Genomic DNA, 18,890 nt, shown 5'->3' with positions numbered 1-18,890 from the left:
ACTCGCGTTAATTTTCACACCATACAGTGAGGAAATCCATGAGAAATCTGAGTAGCCACAGGGAACTCTTCACCAACCTGTAAACAACCTGCATGCTTCATCTGCAAATATTTTCATTTTCCCAGTGTCTGCTGTAACCTTGACATTGTCACTAACAGACACAATACAGCAGAACGATCAGTGAGCAGGTTTCACAAGAGAAAAGCACAAACATTTCTCTATTTTGTGCTGTATATCATAGAGACCAGCTAAACTTATTCTGGAGCATCATGCACATCATCGGATAATTATCAATTCACGTCCATCTACCAAACTGAATACAATGTAAAGGTTAAAGAATAGAATTTTGTGATTACATGTCCTATTAATGGACTTGTTGACTGAGACAGTGGAGGTGGTTTACTCAAACTGATTATAAGAATACAAGGATGGTCATTTACCAGTACACAGGATTGGAGAAAACTACACTCCATGCTATTAAATGAGGGTGAGTGTCTATGTAGAAGCCTGGTTAGGAAAAGGTGGGTCGTTTGGGTGATCAAATAGGCATCTTCCCTCACAGATGTTTTGTTAAATTAGGCACACAACACCTCCAACAGCAAAACAGTAAATTCTGGTGGCCTAGTACTGCCTCTCCTCGCCTAAATGCACCTAAATGCAACTCTAAGGCTCTAAAATAAGTGGTTTCTAAAACTTTTCACCTGGCTGGAACTCATTTTCTCAAGATTTTTCCTCCAAACCCAAACTGTGGGCTTTTGTGTATCGGCTCATCTTGCAAAACTCTTGCTTCTAATCTCCAGGATATAAACTATGTCACATTGCCAGGAACTCTTTGTGAGGATAACATAACCTGGTAGCTTCATGCAAAATTCAAATGTTCTAGCCAAAACCATGAGTGTTTTGCCATAACAAAACACATGCCATTTGGTGGACACATTTATCTGCATTGCCTCACACTTCCATGGGTGCATACATTTATAACACGGGTGGTCCCAGCAGGAGTCGGACCCCCACCCTGCAGTGTCAGTGCCAGGCTCGACTCATTGACCTATGCAGGCCAACTCTCTCTGCACTAACGTGAGGACCCGTTTAATATTCCTGCGACCATGCCTTGGGTCCCGACCCAGTGTGTGGATAACACTGGTAAAGAATGCTCGAGAATAGAGTCTTTTTGTTTGCCTCCAGACGGAAACACTTAACACATGCTCACGCTGCTGCACCCTCATGCAACAGAAAAAGAGAACACACAACACAGCCTTACTGAGCGTCGTTCACACATGTCACACACTCCACAAGCAGAGCTACAGCATTTAATGCTTAAAAGACACAATATATTTCCCAATTTCACTCAAAAACCTAAGTTAAAATGTTGTTGTTATTCATTTGCAAACCAATCCAAATACAATACATACAACAAATCCAAAGTTCTAACAGGAATAATACACAGCAATGTTGGAGTATTCATTTATCTACTAGAATTGTTCTAAATTTATCCAGCTATATGAAGCCGGCCTGGCTGCTGCGTCCATACTAACCAGTGTTTCAGAGTCTCTAAAGAGATGGGGTCACATATGTGCATATTTCCATGTCTGTCTTCAGTCTAATCACTGGGCTCGGGCTGAAGGCTCAGGTTTCCTCCCTCATCGCCTGGGAGAGAGAGCGGGGCCTAGTGTTAGCTCGGTCCTGCCATGTACCGACGGGAGAAGTTTATTTTTAATAATAATTCTACAACAGTGGGGCCTAAAACTATTTGTATAAATTATAACTAAGTGGTTTGGCCTGGAGGTAATCCGCTACTTGCTACTGGGGAGTGATTACAGCCTCAGCAAAAATATACTGTTAGTGATAATTGGTCCACATGAAAGTGGATCTTCTGTCTGTGGGGACTCTGACACGTACCGCAGCTTCGAGAGCGCACAGTAAAATAGCTCTCATAGCTGACGGTGTAGATGGCAAATAATTTGGCAATCATTTTATTGTTTCAGTGATGTCACCTGAGTTCTCTGGAAGTTCATCCGCACCTATTCTCAACAGACACACCCAAAAAACACATGCAGACACAAAGCTGGCACAGTGTGTGTGGGTGTGTGTGTGTGTGTGTGTGTGTGTGTGGGGTGAAGAGGGCACAGGAACAGTAGCAGGATAGCCGTGTCCGTTGAGCGGCTGCCAGCGGAGGACTTCTAACTGTCAGTAACCAGCCTCTCGCAGTGCGCTCGCACACACCTCGCAGCAGATCAACTTTATATCCGCTATAAAGCTGTCGGCTCGCCGTAAACAGACCGAGTGGCAACCACTTTCTCCTAGGTCTGCACTGTCTCACAGGCCTGTCACAGGCCAGGCAGAGGGGGAGGGACATGGAGGGATGACTCTTTTCACTTTCTTACTTGCAGTATAGTACTATGAAAGTGAAAGGTTTTTTTTTTACATTTACATTTTTAGGCATTAATAGATGTTACTCTTATCCAGCACAACTTAATAAGTGAGCAGGTAAGTTCAGTGGCTTGCTGCAGGATATTTCAGCAGGACACATGGCTGTTGATGGACACACTGCTGCAGGGATTGAACCTGTGACCTGCTAGTTACAGGAGGGTCTTTCCAGCCACTAAGCCCCTCTGCCACCTTACCTTCAGTCATAACATTTTTGTCCATTCCTATCCAGGTTATTTCTCCTGACATAAAGGCACAAACATGTTTAACAGCGAAGGCCAGACCAGAACTAAATATTGGTTGGATTTATTTATAGCATTGTATAACCAAGCCAGAATTTCTCTTGATTTAGTTTAAATGCTGTGCCAGCATAGGAGAAAATTCTGGCTAAAGTTGTTGGTCAAGATGTGAAAAAACCAAGTTGTGGGTTTAGTTGAAGGGATAACAGATGGAAATCCCATTGGAGTTGTAGGAGACATAGGAGACTGTCCACCAGCAGAAATCACTATTTCCCTGTGAAACACTCACTATTGTCAGACTATGAACAGGAAGACTGATGTCATTGGTATCCTGAAGAAACTTTTTGCCCTTTTTTTGCATTATTTGTCAGCAATTGGTAGCTGGCAACAACTGCCGTGAATATCTTACCCCTCATTGCGGAAGATGGTCCGGAAGCAATCACCCAGGCTCTTGTAGCTGTTGGGGTCACTGGTTCCCCTCTGGATCTGGAACCTGCAATGAGACATTCCTCATTAAAGCTTCACAGTGACATAATCTTGGTTAATATGATATACAGTACATTCAAACTGAACGTTTTTCTATTCATCTTTATCATCATCGTGTCACCATCATTATCATCACTGTTGTTATTTGTTGTTTTTGTTGCCGTTTTTGTTCTGCTGTCTGTTCTGAATTAGGCTTGTATTAGTCCTTTTTGTTGGCTCTATCATGGTTATATCATTTATATCATTGTTACTTTAACCTCTTTATTTGCTTTCTTTATTGTCATCAATGTCTGTGTAAAGTGCATTGTGACACCTCTGTGTGAAATGCCCTTTGAATAAATTTGATTCCTTTATAATAATGAGCTCATTTCCTCCTGTATTTTCCTCCCCACTTCCTTTCATCCCCCTTTTTTTCCCCCCTCAGCTAAGACGAGAGGCTCCTGCCACCAGGTCCCCCCAGCACAGGGGAGAACTCAAACATTTATTTAACCCAACCGATCCAATTAGCCACCCAACTCCCCGGGACCGGGCCTTTTGCAGCAAGCTTTGCTGCTACTAACACGCTAGTAAGCCAATTGTAACAGCTCTTCAGTTACGTGTAAATTTTTAATATGATGGAGCCAGTTGAGGGTCTTTTTGTTGTATAGCAAACACGCTGGTACCTCCCTAATAAAGGTTCCTGAGCTGTGTGTAAATCTTTTACATGAGAGACCTGTTGGGGGTGAAAGTATGAATGAATGGGGCCTGTTAGGAAAATGAAGAGTTTGAGGTACTGATGGGTATTGAGAGGATAAGAAAAGATCCCCTTATGTAATGCCGGATGGCTTGGACCCCCAGAAAAAACATGTCAAAAACTACAAGGTTAAATAAACTACATGGTTAGATAAGACTACAATGTGATTAGTCACTCACTCAATCATTTGATTAAGTGATTAATGAAACACTACAAAAGAAAGCACTGTGTGAATCCGTTTCACATTTAACACTGAATGATAAAGACTTGAAGAATTTATTTTCAGACAGATGTAAAAAGGACATCAGGGATTCTGGGGGGAGAGACAGACAGAGACAGAAGTCAAGTGTGTAGGAGGGAAAGGGACAGGAGAAAGATTCCCTCCTCATATGGCTTCAACTGCCAGGTCACAAGGTCAGCAGTAAGTCGTCCATGCGGGTGCCTGATGGGGCCATAAAGAGCCCCCGGGTTCCAGTGGAGGGGGAGTTTAGTGGGGTGAGCGGCCTTTCATATCGCTAACAGATTAACATCTTAGAGGGGTGTCCCTCAAATCCTATTTGGTGGATTCCCAAATAGCTTGTAACCCGTGCCTGAAAACCAGTTAAAACAGCATAATAAATAGACGTCTGACACTATATTAAAGAGAAGAAGAAAAGAAGGACTCGAGGACAGAGGCATGAGGGGATGGGGTGATGGTGGGATGAGGAGCATGGGGGTGGTATGGGGGGCAAAGACCCGGAAGATTTAAGACCACTGGGGCTTGTAAACAAATTCAAATCTGGCTTAATTAAAGGCATATGACTCCAGGGTCAAGGATGGAAGGGGTCCTGTCCCCAGTCTCCCCCTCTCTGCTTTGCTCTGGCTGCCCCGACCCGAACCGGCCCTGAGAGAGTGGGGTTGGCAGGGCCGTGGTCCGGTTCCAGCCCCCTGACTCCACTCATGACCCTGGGGTCACCTCATTTCCTCATGGCCCTCTCCTACCCTGCCATAAAAGCCAAGGACCAAACAGCAAGGCCCAGGGAGTGGGAGATAATAGGGAGGACCAGAAGAACTTCTGGCAGCAGGGGAACGTTCAGGCCCCTGGCTAGGAAGCTGCTAATGTCGCCTTTCACAGCAACCAACAGTGGAAAACAACACGTACTCATCACGATGAGGTGTGTAGGAAAGATTCAGTTAGTCCTGGGTGAATGTCCTGTTTTAAAGGGCTTGTACAGACAAGGAGCTCTGCGTTAATAAGGCCTTAGCGAGTGGAGAGATGTATTGGTTGGCTGGTAAAGAGGACAAGATGGCCTCCGTGGCTCTGGCAGATCCACTTGGCCTTGGAGTCAGCCATCCTGACTGTAAACTCAGCAGACAGAAGAACCAAGCAAAGCCCTGGGGCTTCTTTAAAACACACCGCTCTGAGCATCTCCTTCACTCGTTGGCCCCAGCTAGCAGAGATATACTCTGAAGTGATGAGATCTGTGAGTTCATCAAGAGTCCCCCTCCTCCTCCATCCCCACCCGCACCCCCACTCTCCCCCTGTCCCTGCTTTACAGGCCCTGAGCTGCCCAGGTGAGGGTGAAGGCGAGGGCAGGTTGGTGCTTCTGTGAACGAGACAAGCACTCTGGGGTAAATAATCCTGAAGCCCTCCTCCACCTGACCTCCACTCCCTATAAAAGTACAAATTCTAGGCGTCCACAAAGGAGGCAAAAAGGTAAATGAGGGCGGAGTAGCAGGCTAGAGCCCCATTCTTTGTATTTTTATGGACAGGAGCGCAGTGTTTGAGGGCCAAGCGGAGCCACAAGGCCGTGTCCGCTCCCAGACCCCGGTGGTAATGGGCTTGGGCCGGGACCAACAAGACGGGCTGTCACCTCGGAGAGGACGAGCTGTTGAGGTGAGGCTCAATAATGATGGTGTTAAAAAAATGCCTATGGGAATGGGTGGGAGAGTTATTGGGTTGATCAAAAGGCAGAGGCTTGATGGGCCTACTTTTAAAAGGGGCAAGCCGTGCTTTTAAGGGGGTCTTTTAAAATTTGCCTTGTTAAATGAGGGGGTATTCCCTCGGTGACACTCCTGTACAAGGGAAAGAGTGCAACAAATCTGATGAGTTGCTCATTTTTAACATTTAGGCTCTCCAATACTAAAGTACTGATATCACATAACATTTATAGCTTCTCATAGATAGATGCTTAACACCAACTCCTATAAAACGATGACCTAATCTACAGAAGGTAGTTATCTTTTGCTATCTATTATGTTGTAAGATTTCAAATGATGTAATCTTCTGTAACTGTAAAAATTCTGATTCATGTTTGTTGGTGTGTATTTGGACTGGTTGCTATAGAGTGAAAGCCTTGATCTACTTGTGCCTTCTTTGACAAAACAGGGAAAGGCAAAATTAATGATGAAAGAAAGAGAAAAATTGAATGACCAGAGGAGGAGGGGGGGGAGGGGGGTGAAAGTTGAGCTATTTCTATTAGATCTGAAGACAATCCAGAAGGCAGCATTAAAGGGAAATCTATTTTTTACAGCCAGACAGTTAATTTTAATGAGTGGGATCATAAAGATGGTAAAAGTCCATTGCATCGGTACATGAGGTTAAGAGCACTTTCCGACCTAAATGATCCAACATGGCAAACACGGCCAACCAATCAAATCGCGACTTCAACAAACCAATCACTCTTCAGCCTAAAACAGTGCGACCAAACAAAATGGTTCCCCTCGCATCCAATGGATGCTTGTTTTGACAACTCAGTGTTGACAACAGTGCTGACTGAGCCTTTCTGTGTAAAAGATGTCAGAGTGTTTGTGTTGGAATAAGAACAAATAAAACAACGAAAATGACATCTGATACTAAGTTCAGTTGACCTCCATCCTGCACACTAACATGACAAAGTAAACAAGGAAGGGAATTTAATATCAATACATTTATTGTTTGACAAACTGTTAGTAAAAGGAGGAAGAGGGTTTGAGTGTGGCAGGAGGAGGCCAATAAAGACAGACCTTTGGAGAGAGAAATACGGAAATAAAGAAGAGGGGAAGAAGATGCGAGATGGGAGTAGAGGGGAAGTGATAAACTTTTGGCGCTTGTGACACGGCAGGCTGCCAGGGCCTGGTCTGGACCAGGCCAGGTTGGGTTTCACCAGCACCACAGGCCTACTGGACCAGAGACGGTCCTGGATTATGGACCAGGCTGTGCTGTGGATAAGGGAGAAGGGGTTACAGCAGTTACATGGCTGTTAAAGGGCTATGACATCCCTCCGCCACTCCGGATTCTCCCTCACACAGATAAAACTGACTCCTCTGGTCCCCTATGGTGATGTTGGGACTGGTTTGCTGGCCCAGATGTCTCCTCATATACTGTGACCTCTCTGACCTGAGATCAGGCTGCGTTACCATGGCAGAGCAGGAAGAGCTGCGTAAAACAGCACGAGGAGAGCTGGGGCAGGGCCAGGGCAGGCTGAGGCTCAACCAGATGAGATGTTTGTGCAGAGCCAGCTACTGACTGACAGATCAGTCTGTAGGCTACAGTGGACTGTAGCACATTCAGAAAGGCACTGTGGCTAATGCTGAACTGCAACAGATAGGTGGAAAAATAGGAGTAATCTATTTTTACTTTTATTTTTACATTTACAGTGGGTCAAGGCAGAACAGGGTACGACATAAAGGGACTTCTTGGGTGTTAGTAACCTTAACCTCAGCCAAACTAATATTATTCTACTAACATTACTGTTAGTGTCATAATGTTAGTTAGCATAACACAATAATAAAAGCATCATAAAACTATTCATTTTTCTGGAAACGTGCTGAACCTTCAAGAACCTTTCTTTGACAATCACTGAATATTTTGAAATCATTTCAAGATTAACTTGATTCATGGTTACAACAGGTTAGGAGGAAGATGTGAATCCATGGCCAGAAGGAACAGAGAACAGATGATGACAGATGCCATGACAGATGATGGAAGCCCAGACTGGCTGCATCAGGATAACCTGGGGATAGCCTGGTCCGGCCCAGCGACAGCAACAGGCCACTTTGATGTGAGGAAATGCCGCAGGATTTTGGAGACTCCCCTGACAGCAGGTAACCTCTGGCCGCTCCAGACAGAAGACAACTGCCCTGTGTGCTTCCACTGAGAAACCTGAGAGTCAATATTACTACACTGCACTGTCTCGTCCCCCCACAACCCCCCGCCTCCAGAGGCCAGGCCACTGAGATCACGGCACAGGGAAATGTGGAGGATGCTGCAGATGCCAACTAGCATGCTGGAAACAAATGAGATTTCATCAAGCCCTTTATTGTCTCTTTAAAATGGGTCGTTTCAGCTCCCTGGGACATTATTTATTCTATTTAAACATCAGTAACATGATGTGTTTGGGTGTTGGTGACACCTACTTGGACCGGAACTGTTTAATATCAGGCTGTAATGTCCTGTGGCAGGCAGATCAGCAGGAGGCAGAGGAGCCACTGCACATTCATGGGAGCTAGTTTAAAAAATTACATTGATAAGGAGGGCTCCAAGGCATAGGATACCACTTATCACTCTTATCATTCTCTATCTACCCTCTCCTGTCTCCATTTAGCTTTCCTTTCATCGTTTATCTGACACATTCATCTTTCTCTGACAGATACTACCGCTCCGTTCTCAGGAAATATTATTGAGAGAGGACCAAGGAGTATGACTTAAGAGAGCGAAACGGCGCTTGAAAAGGCTGTCAGTGAGGGAAAGGGCGGTCATGGAGGCGGGACAAAGGATGTGTGTGCATGTGCGTGTGTGAGAGAGAGAACGAGAGAGAGAGAGAGAGAGAGAGAGAGAGAGAGAGAGAGATGGGGCAGCAGGGGGGCAGGACTGTGGCCACAGAACAGTGAGGGTCTAGTGGAATCAAAGCACACAATGCCTGCACTCTGTAATTACTGTACTGGAATGTGCACCCCTTCACTGATAATGATTACATGTGCTCTAGTACGACACACACATTTACATGCACATGTGCACACACAGAAGAGAGACGAGGAGTTAACATTATGTTTATACATACTGCTGGGCTATATATAGCACATATTATAAATTTAGTAAGCAACATTTAAGTAAGCAGTCGTGACTGCTGGTAACATCTCTGTATAACATCTGTAAGTCCATAGACCTTCATACCAACACCCTATTTAACACGTTTAAATTGACACCAGCATACGTTTATATAACCCCACAAGAGTTTACATTCTATTTTATCTATCTATATCGTTTTCTTTTTTTATTGCTCATTTTATATTCTATTTGGCTTTTCCTTTGGTGAAACCTATTACATTTGCTGCTACAATTACCAAATTTTCCAGTGTCATGCTATGCTATGCTATGCTATGCTATGTTATGCTATGTTATGTTATGCTATTTTATGTTATGCTATTTTATGCTATTTTATGTTATGTTATGCTATTTTATGCTATTTTATGCTTTGCTATGTTATGTTATGTTATGTTATGTTATGTTATGTTATGTTATGTTATGTTATGTTATGCTATGCTATGCTATGCTATGCTATGCTATGTTATGCTATGTTATGCTGTGTTATGTTATGTTATGTTATGTTATGCTGTTATGTTATGTTATGTTATGTTATGTTATGCTGTTATGTTATGTTATGTTATGTTATGTGTCAAACAGAGTGACTGAAAAAAAGATCAGTGCTCGCGTGGCTGTACTTAAGTGTGGTGTCGGTCTCAATGATGTTGAGTCCAGACTTCGATGGTCTTGGACTTGAGTCTATTTTGACTCGGCCTTTTGCACATAATCACATTATTTAAAAACTAATAATATCTTAGCCATATAATTTAGCTCAGCCAATTTTTTCCATACAGGGGATTAAGTCATTATCCAAGAGAGTATGACTGGAATGCAACCACATAATATTTAATACATCCTGTCAAATATGCGGCTATGCTGTGGTCATGAAAAGACTTGTTCTGTACTGTGCACTGGTCTTAGTCTTGACTTGGATTTGACTAGACCCAGTTTGGGTCGTGGCACTAGAATCACTGCTCACTCATACAGTGAAGTGATGCACAGACAGACAACAGTTTATTCTCCATGCAGCGTGTGTTTGAGTCTACACAGAGTAAAGACTTGCCCTGTAGTCTCACAGCGCCGGGGGGATTAGGAGCTGGCTTGACGACTGCTGACCTGCCTGCTCCTTTACAAGGAAAGATCAGCTATCAGGCTGCTGCTGCTTTGTGCCCTGCTGTTTGAGGGTTGTGTCAGGGATTCCTCCACGAGTGCACTGGGGTTCACCGAGCAGTTGGGGGCGAGAGGGGAGGGCCGGGCGGTGGAGCCTCCGGGCCATCCTCAGCGCTGTCACCCGCTCCCCCGAAAGGACAGGACGTCATCTGTCAAAGCCCTCGTCAAAGATCACTTTCCAGCCCCCCAAGAGGGACACACTTTCATGCGTGCTGTGATCAAATGGAGGTAGTGTTGTCATGGCGACTGCCGCGAGCGAGGGCCACAGCCAGGTTTTTCTAATCAGGCTCCAAACAGCCTACTGGCAGGCTTAGCGGTTTACAATGGCTCTGACAGCCATGTCATACAATACAATTTACAGAATTGCATAATGCAATTCAATTCTTCCAAAACACATGTACGACAGGGACTGAAAACAAAATATTACATAATTGCTCAACAAGCTACAAATTCAGAAGTGATGATGGGAAACAATACTTTCCATATAATGAGGTTTACAATACTAAAAGTGGTATCACTGATTCTAACAGGCTATCCAAGATGGTTGCTGAATAGCTAAAGCCACTGAACACAGAACTTAATAGGACTGGAAATAAGAAGTAGGTGGAGGAATAGACTGTTAGTTACTGCACAGAGGGAGGGGCCAAAAAGCTGGATGAGTGGTTATCTGAGAAAGAGAAAGAAAGAGAATGAGCGAGCAAGCGCGAGGGGAAGAATCAGAAAGAATAAGCGAGAACGAGAGAGACAAATAGCGAGGGAGAAAGTGCGAGTGAGAAAGAGAGGGCGGAAAGGGAAGGGGAGGGAATGGCACATATCAGACTGAGGTATGTACAAATTAAAATATTAGGGGGTTTGCGGCTCATTATGGCAAATACGTCAGATCATGGTGGAGGCTGCAGGCAGCTCATGGTGACAGGAGAAGTTGCTCAGGCAGATGCAGAGACACGGGAAAGGCGTGGCTTCAGTTTCTGGGCGGGAGCAAAGAGGATGACGGGAAGTTGTTTTCAGATGACTGTGTGTATGTGAGCGTGCACAAGCATGTGTATAAGGGTGGAGCTCCGTGTAACAGGATCTCGACATGAAGGGAAATGCGGGCTCGGTGCTACTCTCTAATGAGAGGGGGGACCTGATCAGAGTCAGATGGGGTGCCCCGAGCGCACAGCCCCCTGCAGAAAGTGCCGCCCGACACCCTTTGTTACCTCCAAGTGAGCTGAGACCAGCCCATGAACCATGTAACTAGGTGGTTTCCAGGTTAATGAAAAGCTGTAACTCCGGTCCCACTGTCTCTCTCTGCCAAGCCCCCCCCCCCCCCACACCCTCCATCTTTACCCCCACATTCTTGCCCCTACCCAGGGAGGGGGTCAGGGTCAGGGGCAATTAACTGTTTACTTTGTGTGAAGTATGCTACATTTACATTTTGGGCATTTAGCTGATGCTCTTATCCAGAGCGACTCACAATGAAAAAAGAAGTTGATTAAGCTTTAATTTCTGTATTGCCAATATTATAATTTGTGTCCCTATGTTATTTTATATAAATGCTAAATGGGACATTCATGTTTCCATACTCCATCTATTAGGTGGTCAGGTGGCCTAATAGTACCATCCTGTAACTAAAAGGTAACAGGTTCAATTAAAGCTACAACCAATGCATTTCCATTGTCCTGTTGAACGCCTACCAGCTCATTCATCGCAAGTTGCTCTGGATAAGAGCGTCAGTTAAATGCCCAAAATGTAAATGCATCTGCCTACTGATCTCAAAATGCCCAATATTAATTTATGTGCATTTAAACAGTGATGAAAGAAGTTGTAAGTCATGCGGATGGAAGGTGGGCTGCCCAGGAGTCTCTCAGATGTAAGATGGATGTACTTGTTACTAGAGGTGAGTAACAGGGGTCACGGCTTGGCTGGTGAGTGAGCGCACTACGGGGAGTAAAAGCGAAACAACAAAGGCAAAGAGACACACTGTGAATCATCTGCCAGGACATTCAGTTTAGGCCCCATATCTAAAGCCATGTCCGGTGTGGTCTGATGTACTGCGCTTTAATGGAGAAGTGTCGAGTCAAAGAGTCCAAAATGCTATCATCATTACAAAGAGTTGCCATTCAGTATTCGTTACAAATAGAATATCCTGTGTTATAACTGTGTCTACCATGGACTTGGTTGTCTAATCTTCTTTAAAAAATGCCATAAATTGTTTTTATTTTGTGCTATCAATCATATTGGACGATAGGTGCCACATTTTTCAAATCTCTGGAACAAAAGTGTTCATTTATCTGCCAAAGCTGTGGTCTCGAAGGATGAATCGTTATTTTTTTGAAAGGAAAATGTCGAACAAATGGTCCCAATGTTTTCTGATTCATCACTGCAGTATTTGGCCTCTGGTGGAACGTTTCTACACTAATCTAATCCTAACGCTGCACCTCAGCCTCCCCCTCCCCTCCCTCTCTGCTTTCACTCAAAGAGAGGGGGAGAAAGATAGGCCCTCATTTGGAAAATAGGTAAACATCAACTCTCAGGTACACATTTTGTCAGGTTTCCCTTCCGAAAAAAAAAAAAAAATCCCTTTGATACTGTGTTGGCGGCTTGGTGGAAAAAAGTAAATTTACTCCAGTTGCCGTCCAATTTGGGCCAGTGGACATTAAAGCAGGAGCCAGGTCCTAATAAGAGCCATGCCTAAGAGCCATAAGCTAAGAGCTGAGAGAGAGAGAGAGAGAGAGAGAGAGAGAGAGAGAGAGACCCAGTGGAGGTGTGTCTGTGTCTGACTCTCGGCTCCAAGGTTCCTGCTAATAGATTTCAGCTCCCTCTCAGTGTCCCAATTAGCTAGCTGGTGTGTATGCTTGGTCTATGAATTCATGTGTGGATGTTAAGTGTGTAAACATGTGTGTGTGTGTGTGTGTGTGTGTGTGTGTGTGTGTGCGTGCGTGTGTATCTACATCTATGCATGAATGTTTGTGTGTGTCTGTCTGTGTTTCTGTCGCTCAGTAACCAGCAACCTCCTGTGGTTTAGAAAGGCAGAGATTCAATAAACCATAATACCGGCCTTGACTCAAAAACAGAAAGACTATTCTGTTTCTTCCATTTATTTAAAACAAACCTGAGGATTTCCCGAGCCAAGAGTAAAAAGGAATCAATTTACACAGACCCATTCTCACCCACAGTATGCCTATCAACATAAACACATGGCGACACAAACAGAAAACAAACAAATAAACCTGTCCAGTTTTAGAGGAGCTTTTACCGCTTTTTAAGGAAGAGCATTACAAAGAAAATAGTGCCTGCACTTTTAACCCTGACCCCGTGTGAAGACGGACAGGCAGGGCTCAAGACTTACCTGTAATAAACCCCCATACTTTCTACACATGCCCGTAAATCACACGACGTGCCTTCAAAGTATCGAATATCGACTAATACAACACCGCTCACCCTCGGCTTTTATCCCCGTGTTTCCTCTCTGTGTTCTGGTGGTGGCATCGCCTTCAAAGTGCAACCATCTCACTTTTTTTAAAAGGCACGCCAAGCAGTTTATTTACCAAGAAACTGCTGCCGTAAATGACAGAAAAGCAGTACAATTTACTGACAAGTAGTGAGTGGGGCTGGAGGGGGGGCTAAGAACTAAGCCAGAGGTCTTGGCTGGGCCTGTGAAAGACTATAAAGCTTTAGTAGTAGCCCACGACCTGTTTATGGCTGGCTGAGACACTGCGGTGTGAGGGTCCTGATCACCATACAGCCCAACACGGCTGCCACTCTTGTATAACAGACAGAGGATGGAAATGGAAAACTAAAAACATGCCGTGAAACACAGCGAGTGTGCTCTGTGGCATCGGATTTATTCTTCTATGTTCCCTTATTTTTCAGGAACCGCAGGCCACGCCGTACTAAAAAAAAATGGATCGGGTTAAATGAAGTAATGAGGTAAAAATTTGAGCGATTTGCAAACATAAAAACGTATTACTCCAACATTGTGTGGGGAATGAATGGGTAAATGATGCATTTGATTTTCCACAAAATGTCTAAGGCTCTTGGCATTGGTGCCCGCTTGTGTGGAGAATGCGGAGCTGGCCGGGCCCGCTAAGCCAGGAAAACAGAGCTGGTATGCTAGGAACTCGACGATATAGACCCAAGTGCCCACGGAGAGGATTCAAGGCAGATGTGAAGTGGAAAAATGTCTCTCTCTCATAGGCTTAAACAGTAGGCTCACTTGCACAACAGATGAGTTAATGTATGAGTCGTGAGTGTGTGTGTGTGCGTGCGTGTGTGTGTGTGTGTGTGTGTGTGTTCAGGATGGGCGGGGGGTCTTACCTTGTTTTCACCACATCCAGGGGATGCATTAGGCAAATCTCCACCAGACCTAGGAGGTAAAAACAACCAGGTTAAGTCACATAACTCACCAATAAAATAAAGGTGAATTCGCTGGCTTTGTTTACACTTAACACCCAATGTGATTTTTGAGATCTGATTAGCAATATCTGATGTTGTGAGAGCACATCTGGCCTGAAATCTGTCCTATTTGTCCACATTATCATTTCTTGTACTGTACATACTCACCATCTTTTTACATTACATGTGTGCATATTGCAATGTGGCTGCATAACATCTACTATTTAAAATTCCTATCACAAAATGAACCTGTGCATGTCCGTATTGGCCCTGGAGGCCAATTGGCCCTAGACAGCAGCATAAGCAAAATCTGATATTGTATGTTAAGCCCTGTCACAATGCATCCTAATGTGATGTGTGATGTGAATAAAGTTGACTGCTAACCAGGACAAAAATCATTTGGATGCTTGTTCATGTGACTGTGTTGTTTTAAAGCAGATTGTAACTTGTCCTTTAGAAAAAATGCTGAGCAAATACGCTTGTTGTTGTTGGTAGAAGATGGTTTTGACAGACAGCCAATGCCAGCCAACCTTCCAAAACAACCTTATCATCACTCTGATTATCACTCTGGCTAATTTAAATGCCAACCACCTCAATAATTCATGTGTGATTTGGGCTCTGTGGTGTCTGTGCATGAACGTGGGTCTGAATGAGGGAGCCAATGAGACCTCTATCCAAAAACCCTCTAAGTGACTATAATTCTCGGCGTTTCAAAGTGATGAAGGGCTGAAGCCACCAAGCATATCATCCATGCAAACCCAGTACATCAGCAACGTGCCAACAGCTGGAGAATCAATGGAGCCTGGTGATCAGTGAGGGACTCTGAGGTTTCACACACACACTAACTATGTGCATCTGTGTTGAAAAGCCACTGGTTTGGCACGGAGGCATTCTGACTCAATCAGGTTTTTTTAACTCATGATTCTCACTGCATCCCTTTGCTATTGCTCTGAGGGCTTCCCTTGCAGATTCCACTGTGTGTGTACACAGCTGCCGTGCCATACGGACTCTTTCTAATTTGCCCAATTAAACATATTGTCTATAAAAGAGTGTCTCCTCTGGGGTTTATCCAAGGAAGTAATTATCATGTGAAATACCACAGAAAAATTACTTTGTTCTACAGTCGCATCTTAATTTACAAATGGGAGAACTGAGAACTATTGAACCAAGCTACCGGCGTGCAAGAGTCAAACAAAATTCCATCTGTAACGGCTTAGCTGACCCGACTAAGGCTGTTAATGAGGCTGCATTGAAAGGGTAAATACAATTTACTGGAGACTGCGTTGGACACCTCATTTTCAGGTCTTGCTATGAATAGACCTGCCGTGAAACCCGAGCGCATCAAATCTTTCCACGGGTAATCAGATTACGCGATGAAGCCAAACCTGCCTGCCTGCTCAATCAGCCTGTTCAAACACAAGGATGCTGGGAATTGGCCAGACACGCTCCGACAGGTGACCCACCGGAGAGAGCAGAAAGAGTCTGAGAAAAAGGAGAACTTCTGCAAGCCCCATCCCCTCCGAAACGTACATTTGGACGCTAAGTGGGAAACCAAACACAGAGAAGACAAATAAAACATCTACCAGATTCCTTCTGTCTCCACAGACTTCAGTCTGATACACAGTAACATTAGAGAACGTTTGTCGTTAATTAATCATTACTGCCAGTGTAGCTAAAGGGTACTGAGTCTCACATTCTTATGGGTAGAGTATGTTTTTTCTCTCATAGTTCTAGACTGGAATAAATGTAAATCAGAGTAGACCTAGGAGAGTAAACCAGTCAATACTCCAATAGAGAGGCTAAAAAAATGCATTAGTGGGGTACAGACTTGTCCCAGCTCATAGATTCACATCCAAACCAACAATTTTTAGATTATCATGATGTAAACCATGCCAGTTTTTACATATTTTCATGTTTCCATAGTCAACAGACTATAAACGCAAGAATTAGTAACTTTGTAATGGTAATACCCATGAAGAGCACTGCTATTGGTTCGCTGAACCCGCAAGCAACCACATGTAATGTATGTATCTACGTACTTCAATTATAATGGTTCAGTCTGAACTTTAGGCCTAGTTATTGTAAACCTCAGAATCCAGGAAGACTAAAAGGCACAAGTTTCAAAATACTTTAATCACTTACACTGGGAACAATAATGAACACTCATACAGTCTTGCCCCGCTGTGTAATAGAGGTTCAGTGTTCAGTGATTAACTTTCAGTATGTTAAGGTGTGCGTGTCTAACTGCACTATGGACCAGCGTCTTTAGATATGAGGTTAGTTAAGAGCCCATGCTGTATCGCCAAGATGGCAGTTGCAGAGGGATTAAGTGATGACAAGCATGAATGCAAAACGAGGCTGCGTTTATTTGAGCATCTGTCTCATGCCCTTGCAGACGAGACGCCTTAAGAACAACTGATGGCAGATGAGAGGACAGGCTGTAGGGGTTCGAAAAAATAACAAAACGAGAGAGAGAGAGTGTATGACCATAATCCAGTAGTGACCTCCATATGACTCGCTGTACAGCTCTTGTTGAGTCAAATTTAAGTTTATTTCTACTTAGGTGCCAAATAGGACAATACACCAGAAATTATTTTAAAATCAATATAGTATACTTTAGAAAACCTTGTATTTGTGATTGATAAATACAAATACTTTCCTGACACTACCTAAGTTTCCTGATGCATTAAAGGAAAAAGAAACCTTAGATACTCTTACACTATTAGATATCACCTATTTGTGGTTTTCAGTGCATTCCTTATCATTGCTACAAAGTGTTGTAATCTACTTTGTTGGTGTACCCACTTTCCCTCAACCTGTCTTGTCTACTTCTTCTTCAGTTAGTGATATCCTACGCTTCCCAGTGATAGTGACAGTTTTTCCAGTTGAGAGAAAGTGAGAGTGGAGACAGAACACAACAGCGGTGTGCCGTGCCCTTGTTGCTGAAATTACAAGGAAGCCGTAGAGGTGGGTGTTGTGTTTCACATGATGACAGATCCACAAAGATGCATGCAATGGCTGCATTGCATTCTAATCTATTGAGGCTACTATCAGTGGAGAAATTGGTTTCTCTGCCTATGAATTTCACCCTGCCTGATTTTTTAATATCGGTACAAAATGGTAAGTCTAGAAAGAAGAACTTGCTCTTTGATCCTGAGAGGCTGACACCAAAACCTGACATTTACTGTTGATGTTTTAGATAATTTTTGTTCATTTTTCTGCTATCATCTCCATTGTAGCTGTGCGGGAAATATCTCAACATCTACGTTTGATTGGTTATCCACGGGAATAAGAAACATAGATCATCAAACAACAAAATGGGCCCAGAACTGCAAGGTACATAACCAGTAGCTGCTTTTTAGTAGTGTGAAAGTGTTTTAGGGTGGATCTTTCCTTTAAATCCTAAACCAAACACTAAGTATTATTCTCAGCTACTTTGACGGTGGCGTATGTTGGAACTGCCTCTGAGTCAAGGCTCTTCCAAGGCCTAAAAACACCAAACATCCACCTTCCTCAACCCTACGGAGAGGCAGCCTCTCGCTCCACTGGGCCCCAGTGCATCCTGGTCTTCGAACCCAGCTGTCAGCACATGCTACTGTTTAATCATAGAGCCCGGCGGCAGTGAGCAGCCCACGCGCTCTCGGCAGCACTTCACGCCCCTCCGCAGCCTCTGATGCGCACTCACTGAGGACTGTGAAGGCGAACCGAGGGGATGGAGTAACGATGGCGGGCCGAAGATGAAGCTGAGATACTGAGTTCGACCCTTCCCTTCTCCTCTGCCTGAGTCTTGCTCCATCTTCCCCTGCAGGCAGCCACCTCCTACAGCTGCAAGGAGGGACCTAATACTACAGTGACCTGCCATCTGGTTGACGTTTATAGCTTTGTTCCGCATCAGTGAGTGACATATTGGGAGATTCCATTATTTCAAGGCTCTTTTGTTTCTGAACCACAATGGCAGTGACAGGGCTTGTCATCCAGGACTCTTGCGCCTGCAGACATACACACACACACACACACACACACACATACACACATGGTTAGTTACAACTGCTAATGGCAACAAGAGCGTCAGCAGCACAGTCTGGAGCACAGCCATTAACACACAATGTTACACGTACTGTACAGGACTGCTCTTTGCCACAAATGCGTTCTGTGCCAAGTCACGGTGTAGAGGCTAATTGTGTTTTGCAGCAAAATTTTCGCTTAGGGGGAAAAAAAGAGCTGCTAGGATTCAGCGAGATATTACACTGATTTTACATTGTGGCAACATATAGACTTGATTCAATGCCTGGTTTTCCTATTGCCTAGAGTTACGTCATGTGCAGCATTTTAACAGGCATGGAATTTTGGCATTGGTTTTGGATATAGGATAGGAGGACCATATGGTGGCATGTCAGAGCCAGCAGAAACAATG

At 44.2% G+C, this 18,890-nt stretch overlaps 1 protein-coding gene across 2 annotated transcripts in view; it reads right to left on the bottom strand.

Moving 5' to 3' along the window:
• Positions 1-18,890, bottom strand: part of slc25a21 (solute carrier family 25 member 21) — an 82,946-nt gene that overhangs the window by 12,833 nt on the left and 51,223 nt on the right. For both annotated transcript variants that reach the window (XM_071539700.1, XM_071539691.1), the window contains 2 exons: positions 14,399-14,447; positions 3,076-3,159 (listed from right to left, as the gene is read on the bottom strand). In XM_071539700.1, the coding sequence (XP_071395801.1) occupies positions 3,076-3,159; positions 14,399-14,447 (133 nt within the window). The remainder of the gene's footprint in view (positions 1-3,075; positions 3,160-14,398; positions 14,448-18,890) is intronic.

The sequence above is a fragment of the Centroberyx affinis genome, unplaced genomic scaffold, assembly GCF_046629955.1.
Source record: "Centroberyx affinis isolate AG114_WGS23_722 - 3 ecotype Tasmania unplaced genomic scaffold, CSIRO-AGI_Caff_v1 ptg000205l_1, whole genome shotgun sequence".
Lineage (NCBI taxonomy): Eukaryota > Metazoa > Chordata > Actinopteri > Beryciformes > Berycidae > Centroberyx > Centroberyx affinis.
This window is presented reverse-complemented; position numbering and strand designations above follow the sequence as displayed.